This window comes from Astyanax mexicanus, chromosome 5 (assembly GCF_023375975.1).
Source record: "Astyanax mexicanus isolate ESR-SI-001 chromosome 5, AstMex3_surface, whole genome shotgun sequence".
Classification (NCBI taxonomy): domain Eukaryota; kingdom Metazoa; phylum Chordata; class Actinopteri; order Characiformes; family Acestrorhamphidae; genus Astyanax; species Astyanax mexicanus.
Genome location: NC_064412.1, coordinates 25,884,987 through 25,903,266, shown reverse-complemented (window position 1 = coordinate 25,903,266; position 18,280 = coordinate 25,884,987). Strand labels below are relative to the sequence as shown.

The 18,280-nt window shown below is 40.1% G+C and overlaps 1 protein-coding gene and 1 non-coding gene across 4 annotated transcripts; one reads left to right on the top strand and one right to left on the bottom strand.

The window, feature by feature from the left end:
• The first annotated feature begins 1,349 nt into the window (after positions 1-1,349).
• On the top strand, positions 1,350-17,669 carry usp40 (ubiquitin specific peptidase 40). Of its 3 annotated transcripts, none has more exons than XM_007257179.4 (32): positions 1,350-1,444; positions 1,893-2,194; positions 2,675-2,727; positions 2,833-2,946; positions 3,033-3,197; positions 3,554-3,700; positions 3,896-4,039; positions 4,673-4,801; positions 5,060-5,176; positions 6,221-6,328; positions 6,428-6,788; positions 7,358-7,439; positions 7,538-7,706; positions 7,816-7,900; positions 8,015-8,085; positions 8,923-9,260; positions 9,378-9,519; positions 9,623-9,683; positions 10,182-10,235; positions 10,330-10,418; positions 10,515-10,601; positions 10,834-10,870; positions 10,984-11,048; positions 11,164-11,238; positions 11,323-11,446; positions 11,543-11,613; positions 11,793-11,911; positions 12,057-12,122; positions 12,962-13,172; positions 13,716-13,811; positions 15,107-15,201; positions 16,763-17,669. In XM_007257179.4, exons 2-32 carry the CDS (start codon positions 1,999-2,001, stop codon positions 16,869-16,871), a joined length of 3,780 nt encoding a protein of 1,259 aa, XP_007257241.3. In that variant the 5' UTR covers positions 1,350-1,444; positions 1,893-1,998; the 3' UTR covers positions 16,872-17,669. The 3 variants fall into 3 exon arrangements, with proteins under 3 accessions (XP_007257241.3, XP_007257240.3, XP_049335778.1); XM_007257178.4 differs by having other exon boundaries at positions 1,890-2,194; XM_049479821.1 differs by lacking the exon at positions 12,057-12,122 and having other exon boundaries at positions 1,890-2,194.
• A 235-nt stretch (positions 17,670-17,904) lies between these two features.
• On the bottom strand, positions 17,905-18,023 carry LOC125802322 (5S ribosomal RNA). The gene has a single exon (XR_007439358.1). It is a non-coding gene; the product is annotated as a 5S ribosomal RNA (ribosomal RNA).
• Positions 18,024-18,280: the final 257 nt, after the last annotated feature.

Genomic DNA, 18,280 nt, shown 5'->3' with positions numbered 1-18,280 from the left:
ATATATCAATGGGTAAGAAGTGTTCTTCTAATGAGGGTTACTTTACCAGTGCTGCATACTTTTTTTACTAAGATCTTGCATTTGTAATGGTAGTGTCTGTTGGCTGCACAAAGCTTTCTTCAGCACATCCCAAAGATTCTCATCGGGATTAAGATAACCTGCTTAAATATTTGCACCAGAAGTGCAAAAGCAGTGGGAAGACTAGTCAAGAACATGCCCAGATGCATTAAAAGTGTGATTAAAAACAAGTTATTCCACCAAATATTGATTTCTGAACTCTTAAAACTTTATGAACTTGTTTTCTTTGCATTATTTAAGGTGTGAAAGCTCTGCATCTTATTTTAGACATTTCTCATTTTCTGCAAATAAATGCTGTAAATGAAAATATTTGTATTTAGAATTAGGGAGAAACATTGTCTACAGTTTGTAGAATAAAACCACAATGTTCATATTACTCAAACACATACCTATAAAATATCAGAAAAAAATGGTTCAGAAACTGAAGTGGTCTCTTAATTTTTTTTTTCCAGAGCTGTATATAGTAAATATCTACTTGGCCAGTATTCCTTGGATATTTGACAGTAAAGTGATGCATTTTTCTAAAAAAAAAAAACAAAAAAACAAAGAAGTTTACCTGTATGTTTCATTTTCCTTTAGGTGACAGATTTCTGACAGTAAAGTGTGAGCTGATGCCAGAGTTATTGCCAGAGCATGTTTAAAATGCTAATAACTGGAGTTTAAAGCTTTACAAATGGCAAATCTGCAGCACTGGCACATGTAATATTGATCTGTGTTGGTGAAAGTAGTATAAGTTTCAGTATAAAAATCAGTGTGGTATGTGATATTTTTTTTGAGAGTAGTAGGCAGAAAGGTGTTCTATTAAAAAAGAAGAGCAACCTTTTATTAAGGGAAAAGAACACAATGAACATTAACTAGTTTTAAAGAACCATGAAAGTGACCTAGTTCATTTAAATAAGTATGAACTGACCTTTGAACTAGTTCATTTTTATATATTTTTAAAGGTATCCCAGATGAATGCTAATAGATAGCTGAGGTAAAATTCGCACAATATAAGTCAATGGGGGAAATTATTATTACTATTTTAAACGTTTCTTTTTTATCCTAAAAGAATAAACTGGCATTTTTAACAAGGCATTTTTTCATGAACAATAATAATAATTCCCAAGATCTGTAAATATGTTGGGTAGTTTTATGGGGACGTTTAACACGTATTTGCGTATGTATTTCTGTCAAAAACTCAAGTTTTCGTATCTAAAAACCGTATTTTCCTTTTCCGAAAGCCTAGCGGTCTAGCTGCTTGTCAAACTACAACTACCACAATGCATTGCAACACTGCTTCCTCCAGGAGAAACATGGCGGCGCTCTGAACAGCAGCGACACTCAGATTTAATTCGGCATAAAATTGAAAACGGAGCGGACCCGGGTGAGAACAGCCCCACATGTCTAATAAGTGTGTAGATGTTTAAACAGTTAGATTATTATTAAAGCGGTACAGTTTATTTCGACGTTGTTGGAGTTTAAACTCGCGACACAGGAAAAAAAAACACTGATATTCAATAACAATAACAATACAGATATCAATAACATTCATAGTTAGCTAATAACAATACATATATCAATAAATATAACATTACTAATGAAACTTTTCATATAATATAGTGTAACATTGCTAATCAGGTAATAGCCCTACTAGTCAATAAATATTAATATTGATAATAACTGATTACAATTTCAATCACAGTGTTTATATTATAAATACTGAAATACTAACTAACTGCTGCTAGGATCTTAACTGGGATTTGTGTAAATATGTTTGTTTACATTGGCTGTGATGTTGTGGTGTTAATAGTGATACTGGTGCTCCTCAGTAGGATGTCCTGTGAGGTGGATGTTCTGGACCACAGGTGGAACGTCACTGTCAGTGTCCCACAGCTGGACAGATAGCAGAGGACAAACACAGAGCAACCAGTGGGGAGGATGTTTGGGGATCTGTTTGAGCAGGATGAGGAGGGCCTGGGGGACTCAGGTGCAGGTGTGCACACTGGTGGGGGTAAAGAGCGTGAGCCACAGCCTCCTAGAGGTCCCATTCAGCTGAGTGGGATCCGGAACCAGGGTGGTACCTGCTACCTGAATGCCCTGCTGCAGACGCTGCTGTTCACACCTGAGTTCAGAGGTGAGTGAATTCACTTCCAACAGGATTTCCACATAAATGATGTTTCAGTTTCTGAGTATAAGTACTATACTACATTATATACTATTTGTACTATAAATCTGTACTATTATGTCAATGCAGTTCAGTTGAAATTTCCAGTTCAGTAGGATTAAAAGAATCACTGATCACTAATTTTAGATTAAGAATATCACGTTCTGATTTCTGTACAGCTCGAAGGTTGGATGTGGTAATCTGATTTTTCTGTAGATTTACATATGAATTGATTGTAGGCCACAGTCTTTCACTGTCTTGAACAGGGATTGGGGATAGTCCTGGACTGCACAGCATTGCAAAAAAAAAAAAAAAAAAAAAAAATTTGACCCTGTGGACACAAAGTCTGGGTCAGTCACACCTGTTCCCTGCTTGACGAGATGGATAGAGATTAGGAGATTTATATTTAATTTAAGTTAATAACTGTGTTTATTGACTGTGTTTTCACAGAGCAACTGTTCAGCTTGGAGCGGTCGGAGTTGGAGGCCGAAGGAGATGCAGGGGTGTGTGTGAATTTCTGTGTAGTTTACTTGTTTTGTGTGTGGAGCTGTAGAAGCTGAGGTGTGCGTGTTTTTTGTGTGTGTTTGTGTATATGTGTGTGTATGTAGGTGCGGGTTATTCCACTGGAGCTGCAAAGACTGTTCGCACGGCTGCTACTTTTGGACGAACAAACAGCATCAACAACCGCCCTAACTGACAGCTTTGGTTGGACCAACCATGAGGTACACACACACAAACACTCTATCTCACACTCTGTCCTCTGTCTGTCAATCACTATCTCTCTCTCTCTCTCTTTCTCTCTCTATAGGAAACAAGTCAGCATGACGTTCAGGAGTTAAACAGGATATTGTTTAGTGCTCTTGAATCTTCTCTGGTTGGGACGTCCGGCAGCTCTCTGATCCAAGAACTTTACCACGGAACGCTGGTCAACCAGATCACCTGCAAGGAGTGCAAAAATGTTAGCGAGAGACAGGTGGGTGCTTGGTGTGTGGATCATATAAACATTATGGAGCATTATAGAGCATCCCTTATACTTTCTGTAGTGTATTACAGTCTGTCAGAATGAGTGTATGGATCATATGAACAATATAGAGAATTAAAGAGCACCCCCTATGCTTCCTGTAGTGTATTACAGGCTGTCAGAATTAGTGTATGGGTCATGTAAACATGGATTACATCTCAATAGAACACCTTGCACACGTCTTTGAGTGTATTACAGTGTCAGAATGAGTGTGTGGTTCATATGAACATTATAGAGCTTTATAAAGTTAATGACATTTTAATGCTACTGATCTTGATTTCCTCTCTCCTTGTCCTGTTCTCTCTTAGGAGGACTTCCTTGATCTGACTGTGTGTGTGCGGGGTGTGAGTGGCCTGGAGGAGGCGCTGTGGAGCATGTTTGTGGAAGAGGAAGTGTTTGAGGGGAATAACTTGTATCGCTGCAGTCGTTGTGAACGCCTTGTGTGCGCCTCCAAGGCCAGTGAGACTGGATATATATATATACAGCTTGTTTTTCGACATATATATTATAAAAACTAAATGTAACAATCAAGTAATAACAAGCAAATTGGAAGATTATTAGATTTCAGAGCGTTGTTTCACAGTGTTTTTGTGAGTTGAACCTATTGTGTGTGTGTGTGTGTGTGTGTGTGTGTGTGTTTGTATGCACAGGCTGCTAAGCTAAGGAAGCTCCCTCCATTCCTGACTGTTTCTTTGCTCCGGTTCAGTTTTGATTTTGAGAAATGTGAGCGTTACAAAGAGACGAGCACCTACAGCTTCCCCCTCAGCATCAACCTTCTGCCCTACTGTGAACAGGTACACACACACATTCACACACACCATCACTCTGCAGCCATACAGTAGCAGTGTGTAGAGGTGTACATGAAGTTATGGACAGGTACTCATTAGAGCTGTGCGATTAACCATATTGTTATCGCAAATTGAGTTTCACAATAAACAGATTGTAAGAGCTGCTATAACACACTGAATAACAGCAAATTAATATTGCATTACTGGCAACTGTGTTTGCTAGCAATGTCCTGACCCTGGCTATCAGCAATGTAGCTTTAACCCGCTCATAGCCAGCCGAGGCTGGGGGCTGTGTCTGTTAGCATTGTGAATAAACTACTCATCACACCTATGTGTAGTTCACCTGTTCTGTGAATAACTGAATAACTGATAAGTGACATTTATAATTGTGTTTGTGAGCAAGTGAATATATCAGTTTATATTTTGCAACTCCAAAACATCTACCAATGGGCAGGTTTCCACTGAGATGTTGTTCAGGGTGTATCTAAAAAGACACGTTTGTTAGAATATCTGCTCATTAGCTTCCAGTATAGACTCTTGAGTATCAACAGTAGTCACAATCACAGCCCTACTGTGGAGCTGACACTGTTTATTGTGTGTGTGTGTGTGTGTGTGTGTGTGTGTTTGTGTTTTCTGCAGTCAAGCCTGTCAGATTCAGAGTTTTCCTATGAGCTTTTCTCTGTAATCATTCACAAAGGAGGATGCTATGGAGGACACTACCATGTCTACATCAAAGACATCGACCAGCTTGGCCACTGGGAGGCACCGGTCAGTCTGTATTGTGTCTCTGTCTCTGTCTCTCTCTCTCTATCTCTCTCTATCTTCCTTCGTCTTGCTCTGCTCTCTCCAACTCTCTTTTTCTCTCCCTCAGTCTAAATATGTGTGAGGTTTTCACACTCGAACAAACACACTGAACATACAGACATACAGTGAGTGCCAGTCACTCACATGTTAAGCCCAATGAGACTTAGACTGCCTGTTTCTGTGTATGTGTGTGGTGTGTGTGTGAATGTGTGTTTGTTTTAGGAGGAGGATGTTAAAGAGAAGGAGAAGGTCCAGGTGAAACCTCAGAGTTTGAACGAGTTTGATGTCACTTTAGAGGCAGAGGATCCAATGGCTGCACTAATTGCAGTTATAGCTCAGGTAAGCAAGTTGCACAAAAAAAGTTTAAGTCATGGAAATGTCTGTTTGATAATTTTATATCCCCAATTTCAAGTTTGGGATGTTGTGTAAAATGCAAATGAATGTAAATAAAAACAATAGATTTAATTTAATTATTTAATTCACAATAGAACATAGTACTCACTTCAGGTGTTGATTCAAGGATTCAAAGAGATTTTATTGTCATTCGCATCACATGTGGTACATGAGGTGGAACGAAGTTTACTCCCAAGAGCTGTTGTTAATATAATAATAATAATATATAATATAATAATAATATAGATAAAATAGATAACAAAATAAAGAACACAATAAAAAGAGAATAGAACAAAATAGTTGAAAGTGAGACATAAAGTTATATTGTACTAGATGGCAGCACACACCTCAGAAAAAGTGCTGAAACAAATAAGTGGTACCAATAAAAACAGCTGCAACAGGAGCAAATTGCTTAAAACTCACATGACTGGGTATAAATAGAGCATTTAAGGGAACCTATTGTTAGAAAAACTGGATCTAAAAATTGTGGAACCATTTCTGAAAATGTTTCTCAAAACCATCTAGAGTACAAAATATCATCAAATAATCAAAAGATTCTGGAGACATCCTTGTGTGCAAGGGACAGCAGTAACTATTTGATGCTGATGATCTTCAGGACCTCAGTTGGCCCTGCATCAAAAACTAACATGATTCTGTTCTGGAGATCACTGAATGGGCTAAGAAACACTTCCAAAAATCAGTGCAAACCACAAAATACCAGTGAAAACTGTAATATGTAAAGAAAAAGCCAGCATGTCAGCATGATTCAGAAACGCTGCCATCTTCATTGGAGAAAAGCTCAATTATAGTGGTCAGATAAGCATTTTAACATACATTTTAAATACATTTTAAATACATTTTTTAAATCATTGCAATCTGTTTTTATTTATGTTTTTTGTACATTTTGCAGACTTTCAGCAGACTTTCAGACAAATCAGACAAAACATTAATTCTTTTTATTCTATTTTCCTCCTTCTCTTTTTTTTTTAGGAGCCGTCTGGAAGTGTGATGCTGGACCAGCTGGGTCAGAAGCTGATGGGCAGAATTGGCTCCTCATGGAATAAGAAGTTTAGAAAACAGTATGGACCAATCAGTAAGGTCAGATATTAATCAACTGTGTGTCGTATGAGTTAGTAAGTGTATTATATGGTCACTGTAATCGTGTATTTCCTCTTGTTTGTCGCTCCTGGGTGACAGTTCTTGCAGAGCCGTTCGGATGTGTTCCTGCTGGTCTCAAATGGGTCCCGTGTGACTCTGAATCCCAAATACACTCTTACACACTCTCACAACAACGGACAGGAGATGGCAGAAGAGCAGCAGGGGATGGGACCTGATATGGGACTGGAGGTAGAAGTGGGAATAGAACCAGACAGTGAACTGGGAGCGGTGTCTGATATTGGTAATGGAGCAGAACCTGAGAGTGGTTATCACTGGTTTGATCTGAATGACTCGACGGTAACGCCAATCAAAGAGCAGGACATCAAGAAGCAGTTTAAGGGAAAAGAGAGTGCCTACATGCTGTTCTACCGGAAATGCACCCTGCAGAGACCACCAGATGGTAAGGGGGTGGGAGTTTGGGGGTTTATTTTTGACGCATAATTCCATTTCTCATGGCCCTACCACTTATCTCTACTCCTCTGTTGTCTTGTGTGCATGTCTAGGGGTAGGGTGTTCCGACTCTCTTGTTAGGCTGGAGAGGTAGAGGAAAGTGTTAGGGCTACATGGCTGTTCAAACATAGATTTTTAGAGGCACACATCAAAACAAAAGGATATGAGAATCATGGGCAAGGCGGCACAAGCGGCCAAAGAAACCCACACGTTTTTAAGTATTTTCCCTTGTAAAAAGTACGATAACCAATATATTACCATAGTTTAAGGTGTTGTTTTGATGCTTTATGGCCATTTTCTTCATAACTAGCATAAAAAGTCTCAGCAGCTAGCTAGTTAGCTATCTATCTTTCCCATTCCACCTTAAATAATGCAACAGAAAATAAAAATGAAAATGAAATAAGATAAAAGTTAACAAAAGCTAACTTTAACGGACAACATAAATTATTACTGCACCGCCTGTCCCTTTTTAAAGACATTCGATGCCCTAAAGTTAACTAGTCTGTCTGTGTTTAACAGCAAAAGGAAACCCGGCCTATAAAGTGCCCCCCCATCTACTAGAGATGATCCAGGAGGAGAATGCCAGGCTTCAGCAGAAGAGGTACACACACACGCGCGCGCACACACGCAAACTCGCATAAACACACATACACACAAACAAGTTATGAAAGCAAAAACCATGTGATGACTGTGTTTTAGGTTGGAGTTTGAAGCCAGCAGTAACAGTGTTGAACTTCGACTCCATCTGGCTCATTTTTACCGAGTCCAGAACGGCGCTCTGCAGCCAGTCAGCACCAACACCTCGCCCACCAGCATGACCTTTGACCGCAGGAAACCAGTGGGAGACCTGCGTTTGACTGTCTACCAGGTGATGCCACTAATAAGATATGGTGATATAATGAAATAGGAGTATTAATAAGTAATTATGTTAATATAGAGGCGATGTTCGAGTGGTTTGGGCCGTTTGTTTGTTTTAGATGCAGGATCAGTGGGAGGGTGACATGGCACTGACCATCGCTAAACACCTGCCTGCAGGATTACACCTGTACAACACACTCGCAGGTAACACACGCGCACGCACACACACACACTTCCACATATACACCTACACATATACACCTGTTTACCTGCAGGATTACATCTGTTTAAAACACTGTTGTGGTGTGTGTGTTTCAGACGACCAGCAGTCTTTGTACAGTGCAGGAATTTCTAACGGTTGTGACCTGTTTGTGTGGAATGGGAGAGAGGTAAGTGCAAACCCACCCAAAACATCAAACACCACCTAATACGTCAAACACCATCAGACAAATCAAACACCATCCAACTCGTGCACACCATTCACCATATCAAACACCACCAGACACATCAGAGACCACTTGACACATGAAATATGAAACACCACATGACACATAAATTGCCATAAAATACATTAAACACCATCAGACACATCAAATTCCACCTGACACATGACATATGAAACACTACGTGTCGCATAAATCGCCATACAATAAATCAAACACCACCTGACACATTAAACATCATCAGACACATCAAACACCACCTGACACATTAAACACCATCAGACACATCAAACACCACCTGACACATGACATATAAAACACCACGACACATAAACCGCCATACAATACATCAAACACCATCAGGCACATCAAACAACACCTGACACATCAAACACCACCTGACACATTAAATACCACCTGACACATGACAAATGAAACAACACATGATGCATCAAACACCATACAATACATTAAACACCATAGGTGTTTCACATCGGACAGCACCCAACACATCAAACACAATGTGATCCCTTAAACACCCCCTGCCATATCAAACACCATCCAGCTTATTGCACACCATCCACCACATCAAAACTATGTGGTCCATCAAACATCACCTGGCACATCAAAGTCCACATGAAGCATTGAACACCACCTGATGCATTAAACTGTGTTTGGTAACATTGAAAAACACTGAGCGGAATTGAATCAAATAGTGTAGGTAACTTGTAGAGGACAGGTCAAACAGCCAAATATGTGTGTGTGTGTGTCTGTGTATTTTAGGTTAACGGTGTTCAGGTGCAGGTTGGAGCGGAGTGGGAGCCGGTTTTATTGACGGTTATGAGGCCACAGGATGCTGGCTGTGAACCTGTAGATGGGTCAGGCCTCCAGCGTTCCTCACACGGGTTCCCTCGGGCTCTCACACTCGACCATGTGCGGGAGGCACTGGGCCCACAGGAGGCGCTGGTGTGCCAGGAGGAAAAGAGGGCGGGGCCAGATGGTGGTGGGGCCAGTGGGTGGAGGGTGTGTTCCACTGAAGCCATGCGCAAAACACTACGGGAGCTCACCCTCCGAGATGGAGATACCCTGTTGTTACTACCGCCAACACACACCTGCGACAGGTCAGACATCATAGACACACTTATTTAAACTGAAGATCAGACTTAGAGTTAGTTGAAAAAGAGTGGTGTTTGGTGTAATTAAGGGGAGTATTGTTTTTTTTACTCTTGTGTGGACAGTGTGTTTAGTGTGAACGGGGATTTGGTTACTGTAATGACGCCCTCTGACTGTCGTTGGCTGAAAGTACAGTTTCAACTGCAATCAGGAATGGAGGAGGAGGAAGAGTGTCTGATGAGGAAGATTCCAGCCTCAGGAGACACGGTAAAAGATAAAGCATGCACACACAGCTGCAATAAAGTAAACAAACAGCAAGTGTCCTTTGTTATGATTTATGTTATATTGTGTGTGTGTGTGTGTGTTGTAGATGCTAGAGGAGGTAAAGCTGAGAGCACTGGAGGAGTTGCAGCTTCAGGAGCAGTTTGCGGGTAAGCAAACCTCATCAACCACTAAACCATAAACCTCTAATCAGTAATCTACTACACACCACTGATGATTAGGATTAATAAATAGGACAAGTGTTGGACTTAACACTAGTTACTAACTTATTATGCCATTATCTTTCAATTTAAATCACTTAACCTACTTCCTAAATATTAACCCATAACTTATTCTTTAAATGGACATTAAGTAGGATTTTTGTGATTATTCACAAAATATTCGTGATTACAGCTTTAAAATCACTGCACCACTCCATTGAGGTGCAATTCGCAGAATAGCATCCCTCTAATGCCTGATCTGGGCTCAGGTAGCTGCTAAAGAATAGTCTTGGATTAGGGTTAGGATTAGGATTTAAATTTATTTATCCCACGTTTGGGAAATTTACTTGTTACAGCAGCACGAACAATATTAAGCATATAGAAAAAAAACCACTAATTCTCCCTTTCTTTTTGTCTATTTCTCTTTCTCTCTTTCTCTTTTTTCAGGTGTGCCATGCTGTCTGAGGCAGATGGACCGAATGGGAAAACTATTGCCACCAGGTAAAGAACCTTTCACTTACCATACCCACACCACCAGCTTCCCAATACCATAACCCATAACCTGTGTGTGTGTGTGTGTGTGTGTGTTCCACAGTCCGTGAAGACCTGAGTGTGCGTGATGCAGGTGTCAGGTTAATGACATCATTATATTTGTGTCCTGGACCCTCTCTAAAGACTACTCAGGTAATAGTAGGTGGAGCTAATGTGGCAAAAAAAACAAATATATTTAGTTATCTGTTAAGTCATTCCTGACTGCCTCTTCATCACACTGTGCTGCAGATATTCCTGTACTGCAGAGTGAGCACAGCAGCATCCAGTGTTCCAGAGCTGGAGCTCATTGTGGAGGAAACTCTGTCAGTAAAGGAGGTCAGTATAATGCCCCCCTTTAATGCACTCACTTATTGACCATTTATTCATTTGTTATTTAAACAGGAATGAGTTTGATCTGAACAGCAACTTCACAACATCTGCCTAATAATGACTATGTAGCAAAAAAAAACTCATCATTTTAAGTGGTCTCTTATTTTTTTCAAGAACTATATATGGTTTTGTGGGTGTTTAATTCTCTCTTCTGTGTGTGTGCATGTGTGTTTTACAGTGTCTGATGGAGGTGATTCGAGCGGCCGGAATGGAGGGTAAGTCTTTTCCTGCTTCTCACTGTTGTTTTTCCCATAAACCCCAACCACAGGTCACAGTACTGTCTTACTCTTTGTCTCATACTCTCTTTTTCTTTGTTGTGTGTGTGCAGGAGCCTGCTGGCATTTGAGGAGGATGGACTGGTGTGAAGAGGTTGGGGAGCCTCTCAGGGATGAGGTACAGTAACGAACACACACACACACACACACACACACACACACACACACACACACAAAACACTCACACATAAAGTTGAGGTAAACTGGCTTTTCTTTTCTTTGTGTTTGTCTAGAATATGTCTTTGTTGGAGGTGGGTGTGTCTAATGGAGACACAATGGTTCTCACTGAGGGACAGCTACCCCCCAAGGTATGGTCACTTGATTTAAATTGGAGGGTGTTCTGTTCTGTTGAACTGCAATATACAATAACTGTGTGTTTGTGTGTGTATTAGGGATTCTTAAAGCTGGGAGTGAGTTGGTGTGAGGACTCAGGCAGCGAGTGCGCACCAGTGGATGGTGTGTGTGTGTCTGCTGATCCAGAGCAGAATCACACAGCTGACAGATCACACACTACAGGTCAGACGTACTGCCAGTGCAGAGGGCAGGGCAGGGGTGTGGCAGAGAGCGGCGGGAAGTGAATATTAAGTGTGTGTGTGTGTGTGTGTGTTTCAGGGTGGGCCGGGGTGAAGTGTGGTTTTGTGGAAATCTCTGAAGAAGCTTCATTGCAGGATCTCAAGTGCCAGGTAGCTCTTTAAACACTTTATAAAAAAAACACTATAAGCACTCAGACAATAACACATACCCGTAATAAACACTTAATATAAACACAAACATATATATATATATACTCTTAATGAATATGTATAAGCACTCAGTAAAGACTAAATGGACATTAAATAAACTCAAACATGTGCTTGTGTAGGTGATGACGCTGCCGGCGTTGATGGATGTGTGTGTGCCCACACCTGAATTTCTCCGGGTTTGGCTTCTGGAGGAACAGAGAGCCACTAGGATTCTCAGAGGAAACACACAAACACTCAGGTACACACAGTCGCATACACAAACACACACTCACATACACACACACTCTCGCATACACACACACTCTCACATATACACACTCTTTGTTTAGAGCGTTGATGCGTCTAGAAGGAGCTGGAATAACAGTGTTGTTGTTCTCTCTCAGGAAGCTGAAGGTGGTGTGTGGAAGTGAGCTGTGTGTTCAGAAGCTGCAATGTGAGGAAAATCTGGGGTGAGTTACTGAACACATAACTAAACCCAGGTTAAACCAACCCTTCCCAAGCTAAACCAACAAATCTCAGATTTTAATCACACACAACCAACCAATCCCAGACTAAATTAACCAATCCCAGGTTAAACCAACAACCCCACACTAAATCCACAATAAATCCGACCATCCCAGACTAAATCAATCAATCCCAGACTAAACCAACCACCCCAGATTAAACCCACACTAAATCAGACCATCAAAAGCCATCAAAGCCTAGACTGACTTCACACTGAACCCAGACAGCACTAACCAGTCTCAGACTTAACCAGCCTATGTCAGTCTAAACCCACACTAAAACAAACCACCTTATACTATAAGGCACACCAAAGCAAACCATCCCAAACTAAAGTAAGACTAAATCCATACAAAACCCAGACTAAACCAACCCACCACAGACTAAACCCACAAACTGTCCTAGAATTAACCCAGACCAAACCAACCTATTTAACACTAAACGCACATTAATCCAAACCACTTTAGACTGAACCCACATTAAAGCAATCCATCATAGACTAAAGTCAGACTAAATCCATACTAAGCTATATCAACCCCTTACCAAGCCAAACTATTCTAGACTTAACTGAGACTAACTTCACACTGAACCACACCATCCCAGACTGAACCCACACTAAACCAAACTTTTCTAGACTAAACCCATAATGAAACCTGGACTAAACCCAGACTAAACCCATAATAGATCCCAGACTAAACCATCCAACTTCCCAAAAAACATTTAGATCAGCTGGGAAGCTATACCCACTGTAATCATACTGTGTTTCTGCTTGTGTGTGTGTGTTTAGGCTGAAGGATGTGCTGCTGAGAGTGAGGATGGGCGTGCCAGGAGAGAGGGAATATTACCCCTCTATGGAGTTCGTGTGGGATGCTGGGCGAGACCCCTCAGCTAAGGGGCTTTACAGCTCTCTCTCTTCCCTCTACGGCATTTTACCTGATAACCTGCTTGTGGCCAAATACCTGCCAGACAAACACACCTGGATGCCCATCCATAACTGGGTGAGAGTGAGAGCAAAAGACAAGTCAGTAGAGTTAAAGAAAGAGGGAGGGAGAGAAAGAGAGAGTTGTAGATGAGTAAAACGCTAATCTGGATTTAGAAGGTCAAAGAGCAGGTCAATGTTAACTCATGGCCTTAGGCTTTATGCACACACCTAACATCGGGAAAGTTATTGAAATTATTGCATTATTAGACACTGTTTTAAAGCTCAGCAGGAAGCTAGTCAATCCTTGTAATCACATGTGTCTTTATCTATAAAAGTGAGGCCAAATTAGAAAAAACTTAAGATAAAAGTTCTCAAGCATTCTCTTTATTTAATACTATAGTGTTTCATACATCTAATACATATGCTGCATAATACAGAAAATTAAATAGGAGCTATTGATAATGTTTTTCTTTATTTAAGCCGTTTGTAGTATTTGTTTTTTTTATGTAGCATTTTACAGCTTATCATAAACAGTGTTAAATTAACTGTACATTTTTTTAATATTCGTTAAGAGATGGCTTGAGTTGTTCTAATTTCACTGCATTTCCTTCTCCATCAGACGCAGCAGGTCTCGAAACGAAAGAAGAAAAAGAAAGTGGACAGTGTTCAGGGAGCTCCGTATTACCTCAGAGATGGAGACATCATCGGTGTGAAGGTTTGAGAGATACAGATTATTTTTCCATGATAATTTTCATTTTTTTTGTGTTGTGCACTGCCCTGCATGATTTATTGTCATAACTGTTCCAACACACTTAGATCTCCAGAAGAAAGGCTTTAGTTCACTTTAATCAATAAAATAGTGGCATTATTTGTGTTGGGTGAGGATGAACTCTATTCCAGTTTACCCTCCAGTACCTGACTATTTTACTCAGATCCTATACCCTACTGTTCTAAAATATCTACTATACCCCTAATGTAACGTGCCATATCTTACTGTACCGGACCTTACTATGCTGGCCACTACCCCACTTTATCATGCCATGTTAATGGGATGCACCATATCATACAGCATATGTTTAAATGCACCAATGCAATTCACCTATTGCTGACAGATGTGCAGATGCGCACACACAACCCATCTAGTTTCTGTACAGCCAATACAATAGGCAGTTTTCTTACATGCGAATATTGCCACTGTGCCTAACATCAGATGTTGGCTAAATGGGGCACTAAGATGTGGAGCAGTGGAAAACTGTTCTCTGGGATGATAGTTCGCCTCCATCCAATAGTTTTGGGATGAGTTGGGGAAAGGGTAGCCAGGAGTCTGACTTTTGGTCGTAGAGTTCGGTTTTTAGAAAAGTTTCTTTTTTTCTAATGATGAGCACAGCAAGAAAAATTGCGAGAAATCCTCTTAAGGTGGAGAGTGTCAAAGTTTCAGATTTGTGTGAACCTCACAGAAAGGTTTACAAAGATTTATCACAAATACTTGGCCTATATCAAATTTTTGGAGGCAGAAAAAAATGAATTAAGTAGTACAAGTAGGCAAGTTTGGTAAGTCGTACACTGATGTATAAAATAAAGAGATTTGATTCGAGTTGGCTACCTATTTTATATAGGTTATAATTTGGGGTGAATATTATTTATCATCCTGACCACACTAAAACTCTTACTGCAGTCAAATTCTCACAGCAATGCCCAAAATCCTTACTGGACAGGGAAGACAGTTACTTCAATTAAAGTAAAAAAAAAAAAAAAAAAAAACAGTTAATAAGCAGGTGTCCAAATATTTTTGACCGTATAGTATATTTTCTATTGCTTACCCTAACCTATCACGCTGTGCCAAACTCTAGTGTGCCTTACAGTGCTAGAACTTACCGTGGCTGACCTTGATGTATTTTACCAGGGCATATGAAAGAAATAACACCTTTGACCCTTAAGGGGCAACAGATCACAGTTTTCTATCCTAATATTTATCAATGCTACTGTGTGTGTCTGTATCTGTATATTTAGAATCTGCTTGTTGACAGTAATAAAGAGTTCAGTACGCTGCAGGATGAACAGGCCCAGCAGAAACTCAGGGAACAAAATGAAAGCCACAAAAAAGGGTGAGAAACCACACACACACAAATATACACACACATATGTTATATTTATATGTATTTTTTAATGGGTCAACACTATAGAAATGGAACTTGGATATAACTTAGATATAATATAGAGTAGTCTGTGTACAATATTTATTTCCTGTGACCACCATTATTATGTAGCACTGCCCTAACTCTCCTCCACTTCCTTCCGCTTATTTACCTCCACATACTAGGCCAATTTATCACCTTTACTATGAGCTTCCTCACCAAGGCAGTTGTCATCTTGGATGTGTATTTGTGGCTGCCTTCATGTTGGAAAACTGCATTGTGGCCCAAGTCCTAAGGGAGGGGGTCATGCTCTGCTTCAGAATTCCACACTGAACGTCTATTTTCTGGTCTATTTTCATACATAAGGCGCACCGGATTATGAGACGCATTATACGACACTAGAAAGGAACAAGGGTGTCACTGTATTTTCCTTCTAATTCAGCAGATCTCGCCACTGGGGGGGGCGGTGGGCAACTAAGTTAAGTAGAAAAAAAAAAAAAAAAAAAAAAAAATTAAGTCAATTGAGCGCTGGATGTTAACCTACACAGATTTTGGTAAGTAAAGCACTTCTGGATGTCCAGATTTCCACTGGTTGCCGCAGAATTAGTATTAGCGGCTAACAGTAAATGCTACACAACAGCGCTACATTGAGGAACCCTGAGTGTTCCAGTAAGCCAGGGCGATATTAGTTAGCGGTTCATCTCACGTAGCTTGTTTTAACACGGTAAACGTCAGAATACAGAGTCTGATACACTCACATCTGAACGATGAAAGAGGTAATAATACTTATGCTTCTCCAGCAGGCTACAGGCTGATAATATTCACCTCTCAACGGCGAAAGAGCTAGTGCTGATACTAATAATGCTGCAGCCTTCTGGGTGATGGCCATGTAGACAGAGTTAATGCATAATGTGGCATATGGTCTGAGCACTGAAGGCTGACCTCGCTCTTTGTCAACCTCTGGCAGCATTAATGTGTCTATTTTTTAAAGAAACCTCTGGATATGAAATTGAACATGACTCAAATTACTTTGGTCTATTCTAGCAAAGCCTGTTCTGAGAAGAACCTGTCTTGGACAACTGCTGTTGGCCTTGGCCACCATGCTGTAGCTCAGTTTCTTATAGCCTAGGCCATCTTAGTAGAGAAGGACAATTCTATTTCTCACATCCTCAGAGAGTTCTTTGCCGTGAAGTGCCATGCTGAATGTCTGGTGGCAGTTTGAGAGAATTGTACCCAAAAAAAAATAATTTAACAGCTCTGCTCCACATTTATCCCTCGAGTTTGTCACGGCAACGAGACACACAACACCAGGAAGGGACAACGATACAAATTGGCACACTTTGGAGGTGTACTCCAACTATTTAGGCGTTAATGACTGTGTGTTGAGTTATTTTCAGAAGTTAATCTACACTGCTATACAAGCTATACATTGACTATTCTAAGTTATATCCAAGTTCAATTCCTATAATTTTGTCTCATGAAATAATACTTAAAAGAGAAAGATAAATTATTGTTTTTTTATGTCCACTAGAGGGCGTGGTGAGGTCAGCCAGGAGACGTGTACTGAGGGAAAGACCAGAGCAACTAAACGCAGGAAGCCTGAAGTGGCCTTGTCTATCAATGTGGGTGTGTTCAGATAGTACCGCCCCAGCTAGAAAGACACACCCACCACAAACAGACCACACCGGGTCAAGGGTCATGGCATGAAGAAAAGGAGTGGCTCATGGGAAATACTGTAAAGACTTGCTGCTAGAATATGTTGCGGAGTCTGAAATCAGAATTTGTAGATCCTCCCGCAGTGGATTGTGGGAAGGTCTCTTGCCAGCTTACAGGACTTAGTTCTGTTTTCTACTTCATTAGTTATCGGTTAAATTCTTTTTTTAATTTTGTTTTTCTGAGATTTTTGTATTTTTGCAGCTTCCCTTGCTGGGAATATTCTCATATTTTGTTCATGTGGCATGACAGGTGTGCAGGTGTATACAGGTGTGTGCAGGTTTGTACAGGTGTTTAGGGTTTTTTCTTAAGTTTGCTGAAGTTTCTTTAAGTTTCCTTTTGCCAGGGGAAGAAAATAATAAATACACACCTTTAAAATAATAAAGCCTTTGTCCTGCAGCACCAAAACACTGTTAAAATAATGTTAAATCTCTCCTCAATCTGATTGGGCAAATTGTAAGGTGTGTTTGGTGTCATTGAGACTGGTTTTCCACACTTCTGTCTGTGTGGATTTTAATAGTTAAGACGAGTTATGATGAACTTTGCTGTGCTGGTGAATATGTTGAACACAATTGGCGGAGCAAACAGATCAGAGTGAAATAAAATAATTTACTTTATTTTTTTTTCATGAAAAACTTTCAGGTATTTCATAACATTTTGGTTTGATTATCAATTTAATTTAAAAATCAAAATTAATCAAGAAATAAAATTCTCTCTGAAAACTGTCTACTGTGTAAGGTAATATATGTAAGTGTGAAGTTATTATTGTAAGTGTGAGGTTCTGATTTCATGCATGAGGTCATGATTCCATTAGAAGTATGAAAGTACTTTTAAGTGAATATTTAATCTTTACATTGTTTGCTGTGAGCGCTTTCAGTAAACACAGTGTAGCCTTTTAAAAATGTGACAACATGGCTTAAACAGAGTAAAAAATAAAGGAAAGAAAGTAAAAATGGAAAAAGCTTACAGCACCTGGTATTCCCAGGCGGTCTCCCATCCAAGTACTAACCAGGCCCGACCCTGCTTAGCTTCCGAGATCAGACGAGATCGGGCGTTCTCAGGGTGGTATGGCCGTAAGCGATGGCTGAGCTCCCAACAAGCCTATTTATACGAGTCTTTTCACTGTCATTTACTGCTTGTGACAAAAGTAAAACAGCTCTACGGACTAATACAAAGCCTCAAAATAAAAGCTCTTTTTAACTTTCCCTGGAAAAAGTAACCAAAGAACAAAATAATAATAAAAACACCCTGTCTTCACTTCAACTCTACATTTTTTATTCAATTTTGATGCTTTACTTTTGGAATGAAAGCTTCAGATTAGGTCAGGAAAAAGCCC

Bases quoted from the DNA above. Each gene is read 5' to 3' on its own strand.
- usp40 (XM_007257179.4), top strand. From the start codon at position 1,999: ATGTTTGGGGATCTGTTTGAGCAGGATGAGGAGGGCCTGGGGGACTCA. The intron at 2,728-2,832 runs GTGTGTGTGAAT...GTGTGTATGTAG, and splicing joins AGGCCGAAGGAGATGCAGGG to GTGCGGGTTATTCCACTGGA. The intron at 12,123-12,961 runs GTGAGTTACTGA...GTGTGTGTTTAG, and splicing joins CAATGTGAGGAAAATCTGGG to GCTGAAGGATGTGCTGCTGA.